A 24,792-nucleotide genomic window follows, 5' to 3' on the forward strand; every position below is an offset into this window, starting at 1 on the left:
CTTCTGTGGGAATGCTTCCTAAGTGTTAAGCCATTATTTATCATGCCAGATAAGTATCCTTATAGTTCTAATTTACTAAGAGCTTAAAAAAATGCTCAGTAGGTGCTGAATTTCATTAAATGACATTTAAGTGTGTATTGAGATGATGAGTTACATTTCATAAAAATATATAGTCTTAGTAATGTGGTATATTAATAGATATCTTTATGGTACGCTGTCCTTGAATACCTTGGGTAAGTGCTGCTTGGTCACGTTGAATTATTCTTTCATTAGCAATTTCATAACCTACTGTTTTATGTGGGTGTTTTGCATCCAAGATAGAACTGTTAAACACTAGCTATAATGCCACAATATCGTTATCCAATTTTCTTTGTTCTAGAAAATGGCTATGGTAGATTGAATTATTGATCCTAATTCCTCAGTCTGCTGTAATAACATTACACACCCACACCTCTGCCACAGCCTCACAAAGGAAGAATATACTTTCCTGCCCCTTGACTTTGGGCTTGGCCATGCGAGTTCCTTTGGCCAATGGGATATTAGCAGAGGCAACATGAACAGAAACTAAAAAGTTGCTTTCTTGGTGGACATCCTGTGCTTGTGCCTTCCCTACCAAACAATACATGAGGTGGCCGCTACCCTGTCTATTTTCCTAGACCCTAGAATTGTTTAAATACTATACTTTAAACTAGTGAGGATTAGGTAACATATGGACACCTTGTGGCACTTAGCCGGTGCTCAGCAATTGTTACTCCCTGGCCTGGTAACACAGCAGAGAGAATTATGGTAGACTGCAGTTTCCAAAGATGGTCAGAGCATTTATTTCCCAGCCTCTATGCTCTTCTGGAACCTGGCTACCCCTCCACCAAGAGCTGAAGTCTGTGCCCACCCCCCATCCCCCCACTGCCTTGGACCTGGGTGGGCGCTTGTGACTGCTTTACCCAGCGACAGAAGTGATACTGTGTCACTTTCAAGGTTGGGTCCTAAATGTGCCATATACTTTTACCTTGGGATGTGAGAAGACTTGGTCTCAGAACCCAGCTGCCAGACCACGAAAGCCCGAACTAGCCTATGCTGAGAGACCCCATGGTGCAGTCACATGTACGTGTTATGGTCCAAATTAATATCCCCCTTGACATCCCTGCTGACGCCCAGCATCAACTGCCAGAGTGAAGAAGTCTCCAGATGCTTCCTGCTCCCAGCTGTCCAGTCACTCCCAGCAGAGTCTCCCAACATCCTGGGGCCGAAACAAACCATCCCACTGTGCTCTGTCCAAATTCCCGATCCACTGACTCTCTGAGCACAACAAAATGGTCAGTTTACACCACGAAGTCTGGGGTGGTTATTATGTAGTAATAATAACTAGAACAAGAATGGAGGTTCAAAAAGGTATGTGACTTTTTACACGGTTATACTACCAGAAATAGCAGAATTGAGATTTGAACCCAGGTCTGCTTATACTTTTTCTATTGCACTGTATGTACCTATGTCCGATGGTGAGGTTTGGAGAGTCCTAAGCCAGCCAGGTCTAAGAAGGGTACCACTGGCAGCCCCACCTCTGTCTATCTGTAGCCCACACCAGGTCACTGTGGTGTATGACAGAGATTCCACCCCCTCTAGAGCTAACCTAAACGATAAGACCATCTCCCTTGCAAGAGTGGGCTTCAGTAAAATATTACTGCTCCTTAAAATGCTAGCAGCCTCACAAACCATTAAGTAAGACTTAATAGCATTCCAAAGTGTAAAGACTTCATTATTTCCACAGAGAATGCTCTGGCACGTTTATCAGCATTTTATTAAGACCTAGCATACATATTAGAAAGAAAACTACAGTTGTCAAAACAACTGAGAAAGTGTTAGGTAATGTTTGGCCTTGGTTGCCTTGTTGCACGGTTTGATTCTTTTTGGGGGGGCAAACTCCAGTTCTAGGGCTTTTGCTCAGAAAGCTCAGTGTCCTGTGGGCACAGGCACAGTCAACCCGTACCCACTTCATGAGCCCTTCTGTCCATTTTCTTCTTTCTTTGGTTGTGCTGGCTGAAAAGCACCCTGGACAACAAGGCCTTGCAAGGCAAAAACATTTAAAGAACTATCGGGATCAATCCAAGGAAAAGGAGCCAGAGTGATGATAAGCACATTGAAGAAAAAAAAACACAACCAACCAACCAGATACTCAATTACTAAATGGATATGCATTCTTAAAACAAAAGTCTTTTTGATTAAACTTGGCCTCCGAAATAAGCCTGGAATGCATGATTTGGCTGAGGTTATTAAGGCTTTGTGGCCATTTGGGCACCCTTTTATTTTCTTTATCATATTTCAAGTTATTTAACAAGTTTTGCCTTCTTTTTTTACTTGTTTCGTTTCTTCAGCCAGATTATTCTTCGCTCTCATGGTCCAAATGAACTTGAGACTGCCTGTTCTTTGCTCTGCTCAGTGCACTGCTGGCCAGAAGCACCCATCAATTTCATAGGCCACTGTGTGCCTGGATCACAGATGTCTGGAGGAGGGAGAAGAAGAGGTCCGGGCATTCTCATCATCCCACAGTACACTGGCGGCCCTCTGGAACCACAGTGGGCACCTGGAGCCATGGCGGCCATTACCAGGAGTATGATCATCCTTTCTCCCTCTTCAGTGCCCTCGGAATATGCGCCTCTGTCTGCCCTTCTCTCCCCTTCTTTCATGCGAATACTTTTAACCACAAATCCTTCCTGCATGTAACAAAGCTCTGATCTCCAGAATCTTTCAATGCCTGAGCTTGTCAGTGTGAGGTTTCTTTCTCTTTCATTTCCAAATGTCCTGCTTTCTTTGTGGGCAGCTTCTTAACAACTTGGCAAAGTAAACAACAAAGCAGCTATATTTCGTTGGGCTTAAACTTCCCTTTGGGTCCTGAATAGAAAGCGCTATTCTGTTGCCCCTCTCCATTGCCCTGTTCGCTATAATCATTTCTCTGAGTCTCAGGCACCTAGTGTAGGTCAGCTGGGAGTGCCTTCTGTTTATCTGAGCACTAACAAAGCCTCGGATGGGGCAGCTGGCTCCTTGGGGTCCTACGTGCTTTCAGGGTATTAGAACCTCTTTCTTTTCCGTATTTCTGTTTTCCATCATTTAACTCCTGGCTGTGCCTCTCTGCCTGCTGACCAGAATGAGTGGCCTTGCAGGGTAGGCAGGTTTTTAAAAAGAATTCACCAGAACTCCTAAATGTTACAGTCTCTGCTCCTTAGGAACTTGCTACCTTCTCTTTGGGGGCCTTAGATCTGGCAGGAACTTCACAAGGAAAGAAAGGCAGGGGTGGGGGCAGCAGGGCGGGGGGGCAGTAGTGGTGGAGAAGCAGACTGTAATCAGACAGTCCTGGGTTGGTATGAAGTCCGCTGATGGAGTCACAGGAAAGCAGCTTGAAATACTGCTTTGGGCAACCTCCGTTTGCATGGAGTCTATGCAAGGCAGCATCGTTTCTCATCAATGAATAACTAGCTCTGGGCAATCCCTCAGTTCAGTTGTCATCTCAAGATAGGCTTTGCCTTTGCTGGGTAATATCTGTTGGTTAGAGCATCATCCAATATGCCAAGGTTGCGGGTTTGATTCTCTTTCAGGGACCCACAACCTTGCGGATCAATCAATCAACCAATGAATGCATGAATGGGTGGAACAATAGATTGATGTTTCCCTCTCCCCCCACTCCAAATCAATTAAAAAAATAAAAAGACAGGCTTTGTAGCGGCAGACACTTGAGAGAGCAGCAGAGGCACACCTGAGCAAGAGACTCAGCTCTGCTGCTTATGAGCCGTGACTTGGGGAAAATTACTTAACCTCTGTTCCCCAGTCTCTTCACTTGACTTAAATGAGCTAATGTAGGAGACAGTGACCAGTTCAGGCAAACACCTGGTTGGAGAGCACATCAGAAATATCAGTTGAATATACCCCTGCTTCTCTTGTTTTCACTATACACAGCATTTCTCTTCTTTTTAAGGCAAGAAGGGGCCACACTCATTTATTTAGCTGGCAGCTTGGCATGTACTTTAAGGCAGGCAGTGCACCAGCACTGTGAACTCTGCAACAGAGTGGCAGCCCTGCCTTCATGGGGGTTTCTGTCTTGGGAGAGAAGGACAGTCACTACATGGTGGTCAGTGCAGGCAAAGGTGCACGGGGAGCCCAGAAGAGGCTCTGAACAGGTCGAGCAGATTTTCTGGAAAAGGAAACATCTAAAACCGAGTCACATTGTAATGCAGAAGGCAGGAGTGACCTGAGAAAGGTGAAATCTTGTTAATCAAATCAATTCTTTCCACTTTAACTGTATTGAAAAGAGACTTTCTTTTTTTTAATCTTCAGAACAACTGAAGCTTGATGACTCCTTGATTTTGCACTAATATTCTTGACTATTTCTTGATACTTTTTCAATTTACCTTCATGGTAATTTACACTCAAGGAAACTGTCCAAGATCTGCTAAGGGATTCAATAAAATAGGTCACAGAGTTAAATGCAGTGGTGAAACACAGGGCTTAATTTTATGGATAAAATTTAAACTGCTTAGCTGCTGTTTTGTGCTATTCGTGTTAAGACTAACGATGGCTCAGTGAATAGGAAGGGACCACTGTAGGAATCTCAGGAATCCACTTCCCTAATTCAGTAAGTGCATCTGGTGGGGATGGGGACGTTACCCTTGAGGTGAACAGACAGGGCATTTGGGAAGGGACCTGAGCAGCCCACTAGCCCACCTGCACCATCCCAGCAGCTCCTGACACTGCTGCAGGGACGAGGAGCCTGAAACTGGAATTCTTCCCAAGACTGACAGTGGGAACAACGAGAAAGAGGAGGACAATGTTTTCACGTCAGTACTTTCTGGTATTTCTTAAAGTGAGGTCTGCATTGATGTCATCGCTAACAATTCTTGGCTGTGAGGCACGTACACTATAATTTTTCCCAAGCATCCCAGGGAGACGGGATTCTTACAGGTCAGTGGAGAACCGTGGGCCAGCACTGCCTGGAGAGGGACCACTTCCTTTCTGTTATCCAAAGTTCTTTTATTAACCCCGCAGTGGGCCATAAACAAGGCCCACTTTTCTGTAATGACCAAATAACCAATTTTATGAATATGGAATAAAAGAATAGAGTCAATTATATCTCAGTAAGAATATTTTTAGTTTAAAGAAAAGGATATGGGTTTCTTAGGTTGTGAATATTTTATGGAGTTTAATGCAATTTCATTTTTGCGGTTTGTTTCTAACAATACCCTTAATTTACATGTCTGATGTATTTAATAGTCAATTCTAATTATGTAAATGATAAGACAATCTTCTCCAGTTGCAAAACAAGACATAATTTAGAGTTGCAAAGCTAACCTAAAGCTAACCATTCTCACCAAGCACTAAAAAAATTAGTCCCTCCAGGGGGGAACATTTTTCTTAAAAGTTCTGTTTTTCTTTTCAAGTGTTGCTTAGATTAGTGTTTCTGTATACTAGTAAGTAGGTACCTGCCAGCTCCCCTAAAGAGGGTTCACTGATCCAATAAGCTTAACAAACACCAGGGCAGGCAAAGTGAAAGGTTTTTACTGCAGACAGCAGATCCTCTGAAAGCCCCTAACATGTGGATGTACATGGTAACTCTCCAAGAAGGAGACAGAGATCTCAGGGTTTACAAAGCTCATTTAGCCTTCATGGGGCATTCTGCTGGATGAGTAGTCAGAGGATCACATGTTGTAAAATATCCAGTTAACCCCACTGGCAATTTATTTCAGGGGGAGTCATGCAGCTTTCACTCAGCTGCATTGCCTATAAGACTCAGGCCTAGGAAAGTGTTTTCTAGCTGTGGGTGTATATTAGATCACTTGAGGCCAGCTTCCTCAAATACAAGCCTGACACGCTTGACATCCAGGGTTAAGCGCTGATCTAAATTATGGGAATCACACTCTACTTGGTCATCACTCACACTGCCAGCGTCATCAAATCACGATCAGCACTGCTGACCAACATCAGGACTCTCCACCACCATCACTGGGATAGTGCCATACCATCACACAGGAACCAGGGCCCTGCCATCCCCAGCTCCACCCCCACACTGTGAGCAACCAACGCCACTGCCATTCTTACACTGTGATTTACACGGCCACCATCACCACTACTGCAACTGTCACCACCACTGATCCTGCTGTTGCCACAATCCTCCCAATGTCCAGAATGGAGAGAGAAAACACAGATGGTTGTTCCAGGTGTACTCAAGGGTTGGGAGCTGGGTACCGTTGCACATGTTTATCCCTAGTGACTGTGGCATCCCAGCAACCACCAGGGGGAACCAGACATGGAATCACAGCAGAATCTCGGGATCTAAAGTTTAGAGTCTAAACAGGACCTCGGATCAAGGACAGGAGTCCCACTACCTCTGTGACAAGAGTGAAAAAGGTCACACAGAGCTACTCCGCCGTTTATCTGATGGGAAGATTCAGCCCCTATCTGCTTTCAGAAATGCGGAAACGAGACTTCATCTAGCAGCTGGGGAGTAGTGCCTGGTGCTAGTCACGTGGCAGCCATGGCGGGGCTTTAAACCCAGCACCAAGTGAAGCTGGTTACTGCTGGAGGAGCAGGTCTAGGCAGGTGCAGCAGAAAAGAGCTTACTCTACTAGATGCTCCAGTTTATGTAACTAAGCTAAAGTTATATTTTATGTGTGGCTTGCTGTATATATTGTACATTAATAATAATAATAATAAATGACAGCAGGCGTGTACCGAGAGCTAACAAAGTGTTGGGAACTGTGCTAAAGTCTTTACATATACTACTCTTTCTCTAATCCTCACAAGTCCTCTATGAAAGAAATGCAGTTGCTATTTCCACTTTCCTGATGAACAAACTGAGAAGCAACTGTCCCTTAATTAACTGCCCCAAGGCTTCAAAGTGAATTAAGTGTATCAGTGGGGTGTGGACCTAGGTACTCGTTGTCTGAGCCCAGGGTGCATGATCTTAACCAAAACTCTATGTTGTTAATACACTGTCTGCGCATTATCTACACACGTATGCAGGGTAGAAACAACAGCTGCTTGGGGTGATGTAAGGAATGGTCAAGGGTATTGGCTATGCGCGATTTGTCTCTGGTGCTACTTTTTGGGCCTCACACCAGAAGAGATGTAAGTCCACTGAAATCTAAGGGGAAAAAAAGAGACACGAAAGACCACCAAGTACAAAAACAATTTGGCGCAAAATATGATGATGGAGCGATGACTACTCTCTAGGCAGTGTTCTCATAAATTCATACAAGTGTGCAATGCTGTGCGGGGTGATGGGCAAGGCGATGTCAGCCCCCCTGCTCCTAATCCCATAGCTTATCCTGTGCGTTGAAGTCCAGAATAGGCCTCAGGAAAAGATATCCTAGGTTTGAACAGCTGTAAGTTTTCCAAGCGCTGCACAGACGGTGAGAGCACTAGACACAAATCAGGGATAATTCAGAGGGTGGTGCAGAGGATGCCTGCCCTGTGATCATCCATCCTTCCTCCTCATCCCAGTGCATTCCTCAGACACCTTCACATTAGCAACCACTTTGCAAATATACTGTTAACTCAAACGTATACAAATAAATGTAAATGTATCTACATATTACACACATACAGACATGCACAGACAGAAAGTTTTTTTTTAAAGAACGGAGACAGACCCCCTCAAATAACGTTAAGCTGTGCCCCAGCCCGAGCACCCACAGCAGGAAAGGCAGTTGCCATTCTCTGCTAAGGCTTCTTAACTGGCTTGGCCCAGGTGGCTGGGCTGGAAATGGCAGTGCTGGGTTGAATGCAGGTCCATTTGTCTGGCCCTGAAGTTCTGCTTGTTTACGTGTTTTGTCCTTATTTTCACCATCTCTTGGATGAAGATTCTACATCTCTGAAATGGAGGGAGAATAATGCCACCTCATGGGGCTGTTCTGGGGATTAAATAACAGAATACATGTAAAAACATTTTGTAAAATATAAAGGAGCCATTCAAATGTAATGTTATTACTGTTATTTTGGTTTCATGTGATAAATGCTATTTTTAAAAATATATAAGAAACTTGTTTAGCTATGTAGTTAATGATTTCAACAGAATTTTTGGCTTCCTTTGTAATTTTACACTATATTTTAACTTTTTATTCGGAGACAATTTTAGACGTACGGTCGCAGGACCCTTGACAATCACAGCGCAGAGTTCCCACAACCCCTCGCGTGGTTTCTGCTCCGGCGGGTAATATACCACCGCACAGAGCTCTACGCGGGTCTGCACCGGAAACGAGCAGTCGCTAACGTGCTGCCCCCCAGTGGCCTTTCCTGGCCTAGGGTCCAACCCAGAATCTCACACTGTATGGTGACTGTTCTGTGCCCTCTAACTGGGGGCAGTTCCTCAGTCTCTCATGACCTTTCCATGTTAGAGAAGTTATTTTGGAGAATGTCCTCAAATTTGTTTGGCTTGTCAGATGTTTTCTTCTCACAATCAGATTGACCTTTCATGCACCTCAGGCAGGAACACCTCATAAATGCTGCTGGGCCCTTCTCAGCGCATCACATCCTGGGGTACGCGATGCTGATTTGTCTTGGTTCTGGTGACAGGGACTCATACCTGGTTGAAGCGGTGCTTGCCAGGTTTCTCTACTGTGAAGTTGCTACTTCTCCTCTGTGTATTTGTAATTAATAAGTATCTATGGGAAAAAACTTTGAAACTATGCAAATATCCTTTGTCCCATCGTACTTCTGCCACTAATTTAACGTCCACTGATGATTCTGGTATTTAAAAATCATTACTATGCTGTTTGCCAAATGGTGATTTTCTGTTTCCAACACTGCTTCCATGGTATTCAGTAAGAATTCCACTGAGAGGAAGAACTGTCCTTTCTCTTGCACTTATTTATTCATTCATTCACTTACTTTTATCAATATGGACTAACGGATATTTATTTTATTCTATGGAGTACAACCCATTATCATTTATTTTGTTCCTTAAATTATCCCTGATTTACCCAATGGATCCTTCTTTAAATTGGCTCCTATGTCTTTTTGACACGCTATCATTTATTAAGCTCATTCTCGCTCTCTAGCACCACAAGATATTCAGGCTCATCATGTCCTCTCTGCTCCCCGACCCCCCAGCCAAATCAACCATTTCTGCAAAGAGCCCTGTTTTTTTTTTATTGAAAAAAATGGCATTTAGAAACCAAGAGGGCTAGTTATACTCATTTCTATTGGGGTTCTATGATTTCTGCACACCTCTTACAAGGCAGAGATAGGAAATTATCTCTGTATGTATATTATACATACAGTCATATACGTGTATGTACATATATATTATACATATACATATGCAGATATACATACACCTTTCTGTATTTATTCCTATAGCTATCCATCTGCACATATATTAAAAACCACGAGTTCATACTGAAACCTCTGATTATAATCCAACACCATGGAGTTAATTCCAGCCTCCCCTCCTTCCCTTACTTGTCACTCCTTCCTTACACAATGCCAGACCTAGCTCTGCCATCCACAGAGATTTACCCATTTGCTTGCTGCTTTTATTTTCAAAAGGTAGTTTCAAATTGCTCACCCACACTCCTGTGGAAAGCAAGTTTTCTAACTAGAGAACAAGACTTAACGAACACTTCTTACTGTCTTTACTCTTGTGGTATCCAGTCATAATGCTGCTTTCCAAGTTGCTGAGGTTGGTTCTTTTCTTTCTCACTTTCTTCAGTGTGGCTATGTATTCACTTGTAATACAGTTAAGCTCTCTTGCTACTGTTTGTATTTCACCTCGGGTTCCCTTCACATCCTGGTTTAACTGTATGTCTAGTTTTTGGGACATGTAATTCCATAGTTCTAAGAGTCAGACTATAGAAACAGATACACTCAGAGTAGGGGCTTTCCCCTCTCACTCTAGCTTCTACCCTCCTTATTCCCATTCCCCCATTCTTTCTGCTGTTTCCATCCTCCCCCTAGAAGTAATCAATCTTACTAGTTTATAAAACCTATTCTTAAATTGGTTTGTTCTCTTAAGATTTATTTTCCCTATAATTATCAGTAAGTCATAAATCTCCCCAAGGTCTAAGTCTTTCTCTAGAACTTCATCTTCAGAAATATTTATAATGACACATCTCTTCAATTTGTTTTCACCAATGCCCATTGTGCTGTTGGGAATGTTACCTCACTGACTGTTTCATCTGGTGTTGGTCTGGGTTTTCCGAATGCTCGCTGCATGAGTTCTCTTTATGACCTGCTTAAAAAGATGCCAAATGCTGGTGCCTAACTCTGAATGATCTTTCCTTCCCATCTGGAAGACAGAGATGGTTGCAAGTCCTGGCATATCAACTCTGGAGCTGTCTCTTCAGGGAATGGGACATTCGGCCTGGCTGGTTGTTCAGGCAGCAGCGGCAGGCAGAGACAACATGCAGAGACAGGGCAGTCTGCTCAGGACATGGGGCTCCCTATGGCACGATAATAAGAGTATTGGCTTTGCATTCTAAGAGGCTGGGGCTTTGTTTTTTACTTGCTGGGGAGATCTCATGCAAAACACACCACCTCTCCAGGCCTCCAGTTGCTTGTATCTGTGCAATGGGAACATGAGTACTTGACATGACTCTGTTTGACAACCTCTGGCATGGAAGTGGTCAGGTGGAGGACAGCCACTTCCTCACGTCACCTTTTCATCCTTACATTGATCAACTATGTTGTTTCCATTTTTTTTGTATTTTTAATTAAACCTTTTATTCTGACATAATTACAGAGATATATGAGGTTGTAAGAAAGAATTCAGCTGAGTCTCTTGTGCCCTTTGCCCAGTTTCCCCCATGGTAACATGTGTCGGTATCATACTGTGATGGCACAACTGGGACTCTGAGACTGATACCATCCACTGGTCTCATTTAGGTTTCACATGCACTCACCTGAGTGTGCGTATTCAGTTCTACGAGATTTCACCACATCTGCAGGTTTCACATCTCTGCCGCCACAGCAGAGCTACGCAACAGTTCCCTCACCACAAAGGCCCTCATGTTGAACTTTTATAACCATGCCCACTCCCCTCCTGTTTCTGCCCCTCCCCCCAAAGCCTCTATCCCCAACCCATGGCAAGCACTAATCTGCTCTCATTTACATAATTTTATCATTGCAAGAATGTTATGTAAATGGCATCATCTAATATGGAAACTTTTAGGGTTGGCTTTTTTGTTTTTTACTCAGCATTATTTCCTGGAGATTCATCTAAGTCGTCAGATGTGGTCTGTTTCTTTTTGTTACTGAGTCCGGTTCTATGGTTTGGATGAATCACAGTTTAACTACTCAGCCCTTGGAGGGCATCTGGATTACTTTCAGTTTTTAGTCATTATAACCAAAGCTGTAATGAACATTTTGCACAGGTTTCTGTGTGAACATAGGTTTTCATTTCTCTGGGATAAGTGCCCGAGAGTATAATTGCTGGGTCAGATGCGGTTTTATTTTACAAGGAACTGCCAAACTGTTTCCCAGAGCAGCTCTGCCATTTCATGCTCCCACCCGCAATTATGAGCAGCCAGTTTCTCCGCATCCTTTCCAGCATTCAGTGTTGTCATTGTTTTTCACTTTCGTCATTTTAATAGGTAAGTAGTGACACCTGCTTGTGGTTTAAAGCTGCACTTCCCTAATGGCAAATGTTGTTAGATATCTTTTCATGTACTTCTCTGCCATCTGTAAATCCTCTTCAGCGAAATGTCTCTTGCTGTCTTTTTCCTTTTGTCTAATTGAACTGTTCGCGTTTTCATTAAGTTTTGAGATTTCTTTATATATTATAGACACTAGTTCTTTGTTGGACACATGGCTTGCAACTTCGGCTCTTTCTGAGGAATGAGACAAAGTAAAACTAAACCATCAAAAAATTAAACAAAAAGCCTTGACCTGTTGAATTTGTACCTTTGGCTCGGGGAAAGGAGAAATGGGTGAGAGAACGGGAAGAGGTGGGAGGCATCCTGCAGTTTATAGGGACATGAGTAATGGTTCCCACTTTTCATAGCACTGCACATACGAGCAGTAGTGACGCAGAGTGAAAACCAGAACGCAGGGTTCACAAAATGCCTGCAGACCTCGATATAAAGGTCGCTCATCGGTTAAATGCTGTTGACCTCTAACCTGGCACAGTCAAACGTGGTGCAAAAGTAATGCCATGGAAACTGTCCCCTCAGAGACCTGTCCAGGATCTCTGGATCTAAGCCACATCCCAAGGTAGACATATAAGGATAACAAAAAAGGCTGATTTGTTATTAAGTCAGAACAGCGCCTCCTTTTGAAAGAATCTGGAGTGTTAACACTTGTGTAGCCAGAGACCCTTGAAGCCTCATATGATAAAGAAAAACTTATCTTGGTTCCAAATACCATAATTGCTGGAGTAATACAACATTCTTAAATCTATCTCCTGCAGAAGAAAGTTTTAAATTAGAAATGTGCAAATGAACAATTTTTCAGACCAGGCTGGATGGAGAACTGCCCATGAATATATATTAAAATCACTCTATCTGATTAATAAACATTCATGGGAACCTGAGATTAAAGTAACATGCTGGGATTATATAATATTTACTCATGTTCTCCTGGTATCTCCTAAAGCCCAGAAGACCCAGAACTGGAGCTGTCACCGCCTTAAACAGAATATCACAGCTTAATTTTCCCCTTATCTCAGATTACACAGCACCACCTGATCGAGATGCATTTAATTCTCTCTATACCCACTGTATATTAGAGAATCAAAATTAAAACCACAGGGATAGCAACAGTCCCGTGAAACATACTGGACACTGATAAGATGTTTTTATGTAACACAGAAAACTGCTGATGTAAATGATGTTGCAATAAATATGCTTCCATTTAAAGTGCAAGTTGCTGAGAGGAAAACCTGGGAGCCATAAAATGGATACCTTTCCCTTCCTCAAGGTTGTCCAAAGGAGAAAGAGGACAAAGCTTTCAACTGGGTTGTTATCTTTACGATGCAATTTAATCTGGGATGCCACAAACACGTGGGGCAGGATCGTTAGGAAATAACATCCTGAAGAATGAAGAAAGGGCTAAAGAAAACAGGAGACACTGTGTGGTACATTCCTCACTCCCATGCATAGATATGAGCTTAGCATGCAAATCTGTCTGGTCATGGCCGTAGAATGGGAGCCGCTTTCAACTAGCACTGGGTCAGGGCCTGCTCAGGATGCAAGTGGAGAGGCCAAATGTGTACTGGTATGTCAGGTGGGCTAGACACTTTATGTGCATCATTTCATTTAAGCCTTATTATAACCTTATAAGGTTAGGAGATTTTATTCCCGTGTTGCAGTTGAGGAAACTTGGGTTGGAAGGGTGAAGTAAATTGCTTAGATTATGGACTAGTGAGTCCGTTTGACAAGAAGGTTAACTTCAAAGCCTGTTCTTTTTGTGATCCCACGGCCACAGGGAGGGGAGTGCAACTCCTCTACGATTTGCTATTCTGCAATCCTTTCTCCTGTGGGTTGTGACATCCAAGGGAGAGCAGCGGAAATGGAGAATCCCAGGACCTAAGAGCAACCATGTCAGAGATGAGCATGGCTGGGTGGGGTGTGCATGCCAGCAGGCTGCCAGGCACAGGCCTACCAATCCTGCCTAGGCTGGATCAAAGACTGAAGAGCAGAGCAGATCTGTGCCCACTTTCTCTCCATGGGTCTAGGAAACCAGTGCCACTCCTTCTGGAGGCATCTGTTGAGCTGGTCATAGAAAAGCATAAAGGATAAATTCTGGACTATAGTTTGGGACCCTAAATTCAAACCACAGCAACATCAGGGAACGGACAGTTTCTGAGCACTTAGAAAAAGATGACTGCTCAGAGCTAGCAAGAGTTCACAAGAGAGTAAGTCATTTCCCTATTTGGTAGTTCCCAGATGAGCAGGCAAGTAACAGTCAGAACCTTATCCAGGCATCTGATAAGGCTGCACAAGATCACCTTAGCAATGAGGTGGGAAGTACACCCTGGACCAAGCTGCAGGCAGGAGCTGTATGGGGCTGTGCACTTGCCTCCAAGGCCAAGTCCAGTTCCCTCTGGCGAGAGGGCCTGAACTCTGAGCCAGCAATCCAGGCACTGGATAGGGGATGTGAGCTATCCAGGTGCAGGTTGCTAAGAGCATTCTAGCAGTTGCTTTTCCAGAGGTTCTCTGAGGATTTGTGTGTCAAGATCTCACCTAGTAGAAGTTACCTAGTGGCCACTTGGTTAAAGACTCTCACTGAGTCCCTCTCACCTGAAGTCCACATTCCTTACTTGGTCTTTCAGACTCCCACGCAGTGTAGCCCCCACCACTTCCCTACTTTCCCCTAGTGCACCCCGACTCTGCTCTTGCCAACTCTGTCTTAGGGACTTGCCCCTTCAGGAGTCCTCGCAGAGGCCTGCTGCTGCCGAGAAAGCTCTTTCCCTTCATCCCGACCTTAGACAATGTTACTTTAACCTAAAAAGTGCCTGATTATTCTTCTCCAGCTCAGTCCTTACACTTTCAGAAACATTTCCCCTGGCTTTTCTGCCTTTGTCAAATTGCCTCACCATTCACACTGATAGCAAAGGGAACTTCCCCTTAGTGGCATATGTCACCTAGTAATTTTTTCTCTGTGGGATTTCATTAATGTCTGTCTCCCCGCAGCAGACTGAATATTTGTGTTTCCAAAATTCGTATGTTGAGACCCGCAGTGCAAAGGTGTTAGGAGGCAGGGCCTGTAGGAGATAATTAGGGTTAGATGAGGTCATGAGGATGAAGCTCTCAGGAATGGGATTGGTGCCCTTTCTAAGAGTCATGAGAAAGCCTGCTTCCAGTCTGCATTCCACGTGTGAGGATTCAGTGAGGATTCAATGGGTCGGCAAGTCTGCCACCCAGAAGAGAGTTCTCACCAGAGCCTGATCATGCTGGCCCCCTGATCCTGGACTTCCAGACTTCAGAACAATACGGAAAATTTCTGTTGTCTTTAAGTCACCCAGTCTACGGTATTTTTGTTACACTTTAGTGACCAACGTGACTAAGGCACCCCTCCTCCCAAGGAGCACAGACACCACTTTTGCTCCCATGTTATGTCTGCATCTAGCAGAGTTCCCAGCTCAATAGGTAATCTGCTGAATGAATGGAGGCAACATGACATGCTGGTTATGAGCACAGAATCTGGGGCAAACTGTCTCTACTGCTTACTGGCTGTGTAACCTCAGGCAAGTTACTAAATCTCTGAGCCTCAGCCTCCCCATTTGAAAAATAGAGAGTAATAGTACCCACCTCCCAGGATTGTTATGAAGGTTAAATGAGTTCATGTAATGCATTTAGAACACTACTTGGCAAATAGTAAGGATGGTATGAGTTTGTTAGGTACATAAAACAAACAGGTGCTACGCTGTCATTAATAAATATTAATTAAGCCTTGCTGGTGTGGCTCAGTGGATTGAGTGCTGGCCTGCGAAACAAAGGGTCACAAGTTCGATTCCCAGTCAGGGCACATGCCTGGGTTGTGGGCCAAATCCCCAGTAGGGGATGTGCAAGAGGCAAACACACACTGATATTCCTCCCCCTTTCTCTCTCCCTCCCTTCCCCCTCTCTCTAAAAATAAATAAATAAATAAATAAAAACTTAAAATACATAAATATTTATTAAACTGGCAGAAAGTTTGATTTAAAAAATGAAATACATGTAGGCTATTGTTAAAATATAGGCCAACAGCCAAATTATATTAACTAGAAACAATAAGCCATTGATATAAAAGAAAACAGAATACAAATTGAAGTCGACCTCCATTAGTAAGTTTGTGACTACATGTTGGGAAAACAGCTGCTTACAACTGGGAATACATCCAACGTCTTTAGAGAAAATCAGGCTCGAATCCTGAATGAAATGCTTTAGGTGTGTCTGATGCTCTTGACTCGTCACATGTTTGGTTGAATCATTTCTGACAAAACCCAGCAGATCAAGAACAAAAATCCCAAATGAACTTTTCAAAACCACCCACAACCACTGCACATGTTCAAGGCTCTGGGAATCCTCTCGGAGAGGGCCCGTTCGGCATGCAGGGCCAGCGGAGGGAAGTGCCTCTGGCTAGAGGACGGCACCGTAAAACACAGAAAACCCACAGACGCCACACATCCCCGCCGGCCCACATCTCACTCCCACATCTCACTCCCAAACAGTCTGTCAGGTACAGCAGGGCAAGAAAATAGCTTGTTTAACAGTTTACCCTTTGAGCAGGTACGACTTTGTCAGTGTGTTAGTGAAAATCTACAGATCTAAGTTTTCACAGAACTATAGGTAGTTAAAAGTTTTGACACATTATAGAGCTTCTGTCAGTTTTTAAGCACTCATTGTTGTTCCAGGAGGAAAGGTAAGAAACAAATGCAGGAAGGACAATTGCGGTTTGAAGAAGGGATGCTTAGGAAAGGGGAAAGAGTTCAAAATTACAGCTCCTGCAGCAAACTAGAAAGACACCATTAATTTCTACTTAAAGGTACTAAACAAATTGCCTTAGCTTGTTCATTCAGTTCATATGCATGCAATGCTAAATAAAAATTAGGAGTTTTTTTGTTAGTGAAAATACACCAACAGAAGGGAGATTTAGTTTTCTTCAAGAAAAAAAGAAAGTCAGCTGTGGGGCCAGATTTTCATCCATCCTTAACCGTGAGCTGATTCTGATTGAGAGGAATGGCTTGTTTGAATATTTGTCCCTGGAGAGGGTGCAGGTTGGGTTATGGCTCAGTGCACAGATCTGCTGGCTGTGGGATGCTGCTGTTGGCGACTGGGGCTGTGTGTAGGGGAGAGACAATGCTCGACTGTGCAGAGAAGGTAAATTCATACCACATACCTCTCCTGATGGCAAAAAGTCCCCCTTTCCATGACCTGGTCCTCCCTCCCTAACAGCCTCATCTCTCCCCCATGTGCTGGAATGTGGCTCTCTCCACCTCTGTGCTTTACCCATGCTACCTTCTCTGCACATCCCCCAGACTGTACCTGCCTAAGTCTTTCACATTCCCCAAGCCTTGGGTGTCACCTCCAGGAAGTTTCCCACTGCTGCCAGGTGAGAGACATTCCTCCTTTGCACCTAGTGCCCCAATCACCTGCTGCTGTGCATCTCTAGTCCCACAAAACTGTGAACTCCTTCAGGGCAGGGGATACAGTTTCATCAACTCTACTTCTAGCAACAGTGCCTGGCCTGGGAAAGATACAGGAAATACCTGTGCAGTGTTGAAAGGTGCCAACCCAACATACAGCATGCAAAGACACAGGCAGGAAAATTCATTATGGACTTTCAAAATGACCAAGTACTTTCCGCAGAAGAATGACTAAGAATATAGGCAAAGGAGGTACTGGAGGTCATTTGTGACCAAGGCCCCTTTACCTATTAATACCCCAGTGATAAAAATCATACATAATATAAAGTATATCCAGGCATTCTGTGGTTACCATGACCTCTGGGGACCAGGAACACTCTCTGACACCGCACAGGGTCACTCCAGAGTCCTACCATGTGGGTGAAGCAGAGTCTGCACGAACCTCAAACACCTGAAGTCCCCAGCACAGTGTGTGCATGTCGTTGTCTGTGAAGCAGCACATTCTAGAAAGCAGAGTACAGGCCCTGCCCTAATAAAGCTCACAGCAAAGACACTGCCCACGAAGCCATTTCTGATGAGTAGAAGTTGGCAGGAAAAGCCACTCAGCGGCTCAGAATCCCGCAGATATTCACAGCAAGCCAAGTAGAAGCTCTGCACCCTGAAAGAACATTATTCTGCACACTATTTAAAAATATATAGGGAGTGTATTCCTTCTTCCCCCAAATAGAAATACTCTCTTTTCCCCCTAAATACATGCTTTAGGATAAACTTTGTGAAGTAGAATTGCTGGACCAAGGGTATATAATTTTTTCCTAAGAGAGAAAGACTCTTTTCATTTTAATAGAATAGCAATTATTGACCTTAAAAATTAAACACTAATTCTTTAATGCCATCTAATACCTAGTCAGTGTTCAGACCTCCCCCACTCATGAATATCATTTTATGGTTGACTTGAATCAGGATTCAAATAAGGCCCATGCATGGTATTTGGTTTATGTCTCTTATATCTCTGCTGACTTATACAGTTTCTAATTCCTCTCTCTTTCTTTCTTTATTTGTTAAAGAAATCGGGTCATTTGTCCCACAGAATCTATCCCAGCTTATACAGGACTGAAGCAACCTTGTGGAGTTTTTTTTTTTTAATTTAATATTTTTTTATGGAGGTATAACTGGCATACAATAAACCATACATATTTAAAAGGTATAATGTGGTAAGTTCTGACACACAAACACACCCATGTAGCCAACACCACGATCAAGATAATGAACCTACCCATCACCCCCAAAGGTTCCTTGGGCCTCGCTGTCATCCTTCCCCTGCCCATGCTGCTCCCTGACCTCCCGACTACTGGTCTGTTTGCTGTCGCTGTAGAGTAGTTTGAAACTTCTAGAATTTATCTATCTATCTATTTACTTATTTTTATTGAATTTATTGGGCTGAGACATTGGTTAATACAATTATATAGGTTTCAGGTAGAATTTCTGGAATTTTATATAAATTTTATATAAATACATACAGTGTGTACTCTTTTTCGTGCTGGCTTACTCTACCCAGTGTAACTGAGAGGTACCTGTGTTTCGGGTTAAATCTTCTTCATTGCTGAGTACTACCTTATTGCAGGGACTCGAAGCCACGTGTCTGCAGGCACACATTGATGGATGCTTGGACTGCTTCCATGGTGGGGTTATCACCACGTAAGCTGCTCTGCATGTTCGTGCACAAGTCTTTGCAGGAGCATATGCTTCAGTTTCTCTCGAGTAAGTAGGTATGGAGCAACTGAATCATATGGTAGGTAAACACTTGCCTTGGAAGAAATTGCCAAGCTGTTTTCCACAGCCACTGAACCACTCATATTTCTACCAGTAGTGTACAAGAAATCTTACAACTAAGTTTTGGGGGAGTTGAAAGTTTTATGTGGATTTTCAGCTGTGCAGGGGGTCAGTGGCCATAACCCCTGCACTGTTCAAGGGTCAAATGTAGAAAGTTTGCTTACCCACCAAGAGTAGCAGAGGTTCTCAAGGGCACGTGCTGCCTCTTCATTGGTGCAGATAAGTGCTTTCTGAGAGCGCTGGGAAGGACACCCTCACAGGGACACAGGTTCTGTGAAGTGCTCAGTGTCTAGCATTCATGGGCAGCATGGGGTGGGCAGGGGCCCAGGGGAACCCGGAGGAGGATTCCACTCTATGACCAGGAATATGACTGGTACTTGTCACATGGCTCAGGGCCATTAGCCCTCAGAATATGATGGAAGAAATGTATGCCACCAGTTACACTGTGAATGAATAAACCAAGCAGTTTTAGAAGTGGTGTTGCTGACAGCATCTGGCAAAGTCCCATGAGGCCCCGCCCACTAGTTCTTCCACTGGGTGTGGCCACAACTGACCTGTTTGGTGCAGGTGGTCTCTGGCCACCTCGAACAAACGCAGGTGCATGTTGGTGATGGGGTTGAAGGAACCACAAGCCAGGAGCACCACAGGGATGCGGCTCTTCATCTTGTCAGGCACGTTCACACCTGCTGCAGTGGCCACTCTGTCTTATGGGGACAAAAACTCATGTCAGGGAGTTGGCACCAAGGCAACTGTCAGGACCAGTGTCTCTAAGCCACACACAGGACATTACTTCTCACTTGTTAGATGACTGAGGCAGTAATAACGACAATGACATGTGTGTAGGGCTTGCCATAGGCCAAGAACTATGGGAGGCATCACGACAAATTACATCCCTTGTCTCACCAAACCCTTTTGACAACCTGCATGGTTACTTGTACGCCTCAGGGACCTTAGAAGCCACAGGGCCAGGGCTGAAACCCCGGCAGCCTGACCTCAGAGACCATGTTCTGCCCACAAGCTCTGTACCCTCCCTGGTCTCTGATGAGTCTCTTTGGGGTCAAAAGGAGGTATGTAAAAGCTCATATCATGTCATCTTTGATAGTCCAAGTAGAACTCAGGTCCCAGAGGACACCAGTACTTTAAAAAGACTATTTTAAAGCAATTTATGACTTAACAAGAAAAACTACAAAACTCATGTAAAGAATTCCTATATACCCTTTACCCAGATTCCCCAAATGTTAACATCTCACCATGCTTGCTTTATCATTCTCTCTCTCTCTCTCTACACATACACACACACACACACACACACCTGTGTCTACAAATTATTTTTTTCTGGAATGTTTGAAAGTCATAGACTTAATACCTCTTTACCTCTAAATACTTTAGTATATGTTTTCTAAGAACAAAGATATTTTTTTATGTAATTGCAGAGCAAATTAAAATTAGGAAATGTGGGGCCCAAACATTTTGAGGTGGCCTAGCCCACTTGTCTCTGTGCTCTGTGGCTCTTGGCCCCCGTGAGCTTACAGGAAAGCAGAAAGCAGCTTGGGCTGCAGGGCGGGCTGGCAGACGTGGCTCTCCTGCCTCTCAGGTGCCACCTCCTGGAGCAGCAGTGAGGAACTGCACTGCAGCCAGGCCTTGGAGGGACTCCTAGTTCTTCCTCTGACTGGTTGTATGATGTAGGGCGAAGTGTAGTCCCTCTCTGAACTCCAGCTTCCCAACAGTCACAATGGGGATAATATTACTTACTCTTATATGGTTGTTGTGAGGGTAAATGAGCTACATATGGAAAGTGTCTGGGACATAAGGAGTGTTTAATTGGTAATCACGGTGGCTGTGGTGATGATAAGGACAATGGTAAAAGAGAAGCCACTGCTGCTACATGACAAGGGAGAGGAGAAGGAGAAAGGAGGTGGCAGTGTGCTTGTGGTTGGCAGCTTCCAAAACGGCCCCAGTGATCTGCACCTGCCAGTATTCACCTGCTGTTCCTTCACCTTCAGTGTGGGCTGGACTTGTAACTTGCTTCTAGTGAATAGCATACAGCAAACGAGTTGAGTTCCACTTCTGAGAGAAATTACAAAAAGACACAGGCTTCCTTCTTCTGCTTTCTCACTTGCTCATTCTGAAAAAGTCAGCTGCCCTCCTGTGAGTTGCCTCATGGAGAGACCATGGGGCGAGGAGCTAAACCCTGCCAGTAAGCATGAGAGTGAACAAGGAAGCGGATCCTCCCCAGCCGAGTCTTCAGATGAGACTGCAGCCCTGTGTCTACTAAGAGACTCTGGGTCAGAAGACAGAGTCAAGCCACATCTATATTTCTGACCTACAGAAACAATGAGACCGTAAATGTACGTTGTTTTAACCTGCCAAGTTTGAGGGTAACTTGTTAAGCAGCAATAGGTAACTAATACACTGGCCAACAGGAGGGACGAATTCACTTCCTTTCTCTTCCTCTTGCTGTGGTGGCCTGAACTATAAATCCTGCAGTTCCAGGGGTAACATGGAGAGTTAGGTCACAGGAACCTGGGGCCTTCTTTGCATCTAAGGAAACTATTTTAATCTGGCCCCTGTTGTCTGATTATCTAGGCTTGTATCTAACCACTGCCTGCCTCTTACTTTACATTCTAGTAACAATGAACTTCTTATTAGTGGTTCCTTTGTGGGCTCCTCATGGCTTCCTGCCTCAAGCTTTTGTACATGCGGGTTCAGTTTCCTCTAAGTGAAATACCTCCAGCACACCCCAATCTGTTAAGACTCGACTCAGGTGATCACATTATTTATAACTTCAATCACTATATCTGGACTGCCTGCTAGGTGCCCATTATCAGTTAGGGATGCATTTGGCTGCAAGTCCTAGAAGCCTAATCTCAGTGGCTTAAACAAACAGAGGTTATTTGTTTTCTACATGATGAAAAGTCTAGATGTTAGCAGCTGTGGCACTGGATTACTATCTAACCAATGACCTTGGCTTTTCCCTCCCCATCACAGGATCGCCGCTCTAGCTACCACCCATCATGAATGCAGTCAAGGCAGGAAGAAGAACCCAGATGCTATGCTAGACTGGTTGTCCCTCTTACTCAAGAACACAAGAGCTTTTATGGAACACTCCCTACCCCCAATGTTGATTTTGCTTCTGTCTCATTGGCCAGAACTAGGTCACATGGCCACTCTAATTAAAAGGGAGGCTAGAAAAGCAAGTATTTGGCTTTGCAGCCTCTCCAGTGGGAATTGGTGAGGTGAAGGGAGCTAGGAACAGGATTTCCACAGTGTCTGCCAATGAGTTGGAGATGGAACTGTCAGGGAGGGAGCTGACAGTGCAGAAGGCTGCTGAGATGGCTTTTCTAATACTTAGCTTGGGTTAGCTGGTCTCTGACCTACCTTTAGCAAATCACATACCACATCTATTGTGAAAACCTGCTCCTGTGTCTTTCCTGCACACCAGACAGTAAGCTCCTTCTTCACCTCTGAATCTCAGTCAGCTCCAAGCACAGAGCCGGGCCAGAGCAGGGCTCCACGAACCCTGAAAAGGTCCAGTTGGAGAGCAAACCTGCATCCTGGTGTTGGAAGGCCCAGTGTACCTGCTAATGTAGAGAACTGTTCGAGACGTGTTCCAAGTTACAGTGTGAAGATAAAAAACTCTCAACCTAGGTGGTTTGTGGTTTCTTCAGACTCCTTTTGAGGCAGCAGGAACACCCCCTACTATAGGAGAAAAAGGCAGTCTGCAAGCTGCTGCCGCTAGCTTCTGCCCAGTGAGGTTGGATGATTTAATGAGATATTTGCAGGGTGTGCTGAGCTATTCATGAGAGCAGCCTTGTGATAAGTGTTATCCGAAGAGGCCGGCTGTTTTTCACAACTATTATGAAGCCTTTCAAAATTCTATTTCACTTTGACAAAATATAATTTTTAGGGCCATTAAAACATGTAACTGCAGCATTTTAGGTAACCTGGGGTTTTGATCCATTTTTCCAAAAGTTCCCAGAAACTGTAAATTAGAGCATTTGTTTGAATGGTGGCATCAGCGGCAATGAAGTATGAGGTTGGGAAGAAGAATAAATGGCATTTAATAAGTGTCTTTCCTTTCTTTCTTTGCCATGGGCACACAGAGCCACACTGCTCTAGCAGTGACTTATCCTGCCTGGGCAGCACTGCAGGCAGGAGGCGTCAGTGGGCACGCAGACCCAGGCTCAGGAACAAGGCTGTGCACCTGCATCATCTGCGTACTCTAACTTGCTTCAGCCGCACATCATCCCAAGCTCAGACCAAGAAAAATACTGTGATAGGGGTCCACCAAGAGAATAAGCCAGGCTCTGATATGAGTGCAAGTCTCATCAGACACACAAGGCCAGGAGAATCCCGTAAAAGTGACTCATCTGCCCTATCATTTAATAATACCTAGTGAGACGAGGCAAGTGTGGGAGACTTTTGCTGCTGGGAAAGATTCGTTATCAGTAAGTATTTAATGGAGGCCCACAGAGTGAGCGATAATTGCTGTTGAAGGGTTTAACAAGTTGAGAAGGTAGCAGACAGCCTTCTCAGAACTCATCGTGAAACTGGAGACACGGCAAACAGTTCTACCTGTGGCCCCAGCGCCCTCTCCAGTGCCCTGCTTCCCACTTTATGGTCGCCCAGCCTGCACCTCATCCCACTCCTGAAACACAACACGGGGCTTCCTTTCTCCTTGCTTCTGCAAGCGCTATTCCAAGCACCTGAAACACCCCCCTCAGCCCTGCTGTCGGGGTTTTCTCCTTGGAGTCTTTACCCAATGTCCCCCTCTCCCATCATGCTAATGTACCTGTTGCACATTTGATCACTTCCTGCCTTCATCAACCACAGAACTATCATTGCTTTGTTTCCATGTTGCTCTCCCCCAAGTAGAAGAATTTCTACAGGGTGGTTTCTTGTTCATCGAGGTCCCCTCAACTGCTGCACAGTGGACAGCATAGCACACAGGGGCTCAGGAAACGTGTGGGATGAATGAGAGAATGACTGTCCTCAACCACACACTGTCCCTTTCAGATGACTACCTTCTCTCTCTGGTTTTGTCCCAAACAGTCAGTAGACAGGGCCTTCCAGAGATATAATATGACCTTTCTTGCTTCCTAGAGGAACTTAAGACCACTCCCCAGTACCCCATCCCTCTTGACTTGGACAGAAATCAAACAAGGCATTCCTGCCCTGTTGTACCGTCTGCAATGCCAGGACCCACCAACAGGAACACTATGGTCTCTTGCACATGAACCCTAAGGTCACCCCTCTGCCCCAGGGAACTGGAGTGCTGACGGGCTGCCACTTTGCCAGGCAAAGGGACTTTGCAGATGTGATTAAAGTAAGGATCTTGAAACAGAGAGGTTATCCTGGGTCATCCAGGTGGCCCAATTTTATCACAGGGGTCCTAATAGGAAGGAGGCAGGAGAGTGAGATAGACTAAGAGGCAAGGACCAAAGCGGCACTCAGAAAGGAGAGAGGATGCTATGCTGCTGGCTTTGACTGTGAAGGAAGGGGCCCTGAGCCAAGCAGTGCAAGTGGCCTCCAGATACTGGAACTGGCAAGGAAAGAGAGACTCTCCCAAGGGCTTTCAGAAGGTACACAGCCCTGCTGACACCTGGACTACAGACTTCTGAAAGAAGAACAGAATTGTAAAATAAAATTGTGCTGTTTTAAGCCAATAATCTATGGTGATTTGTGACAGCAGCCACAGGAAAGTAACACGCTCACCTATTTAGGGGCTGGTTCTCTGAAGTGACCTTTGAGCGAGGGCAGGAAAGGTGCAGGAGATGAGCTGATGAGGAGGCTATTAAAGGGTGTGCTGGGCACCGGGACCAGCACTGTAAATGTCCAGAAACCACTACCTGAGGTGCATCATGAGCCGCGAGCATGTCCATATGGCCACGTGTGGGTATGAGCTGATGTGTGGG

General features: G+C 44.6%; 1 protein-coding gene across 4 annotated transcripts in view; it reads right to left on the reverse strand.

Annotated features, from left to right (window-relative positions):
- Positions 1–24,792, reverse strand: part of NMNAT3 (nicotinamide nucleotide adenylyltransferase 3) — a 98,291-nt gene that overhangs the window by 30,936 nt on the left and 42,563 nt on the right. For 2 of the 4 annotated variants that reach the window (XM_036030727.1, XM_036030724.1), the window contains exon 2: positions 19,432–19,581. The exons of 1 other annotated variant lie outside the window; for it this stretch is intronic. In XM_036030727.1, coding sequence (XP_035886620.1) covers positions 19,432–19,540 — 109 coding nt within the window. In that variant the 5' untranslated portion in view covers positions 19,541–19,581. The remainder of the gene's footprint in view (positions 1–19,431; positions 19,582–24,792) is intronic. One more of the 4 variants, XM_028519006.2, reaches the window with a different exon arrangement.

Source organism: Phyllostomus discolor, chromosome 7 (genome assembly GCF_004126475.2).
Source record: "Phyllostomus discolor isolate MPI-MPIP mPhyDis1 chromosome 7, mPhyDis1.pri.v3, whole genome shotgun sequence".
In the NCBI taxonomy this organism is placed as follows: Eukaryota; Metazoa; Chordata; class Mammalia; order Chiroptera; family Phyllostomidae; genus Phyllostomus; species Phyllostomus discolor.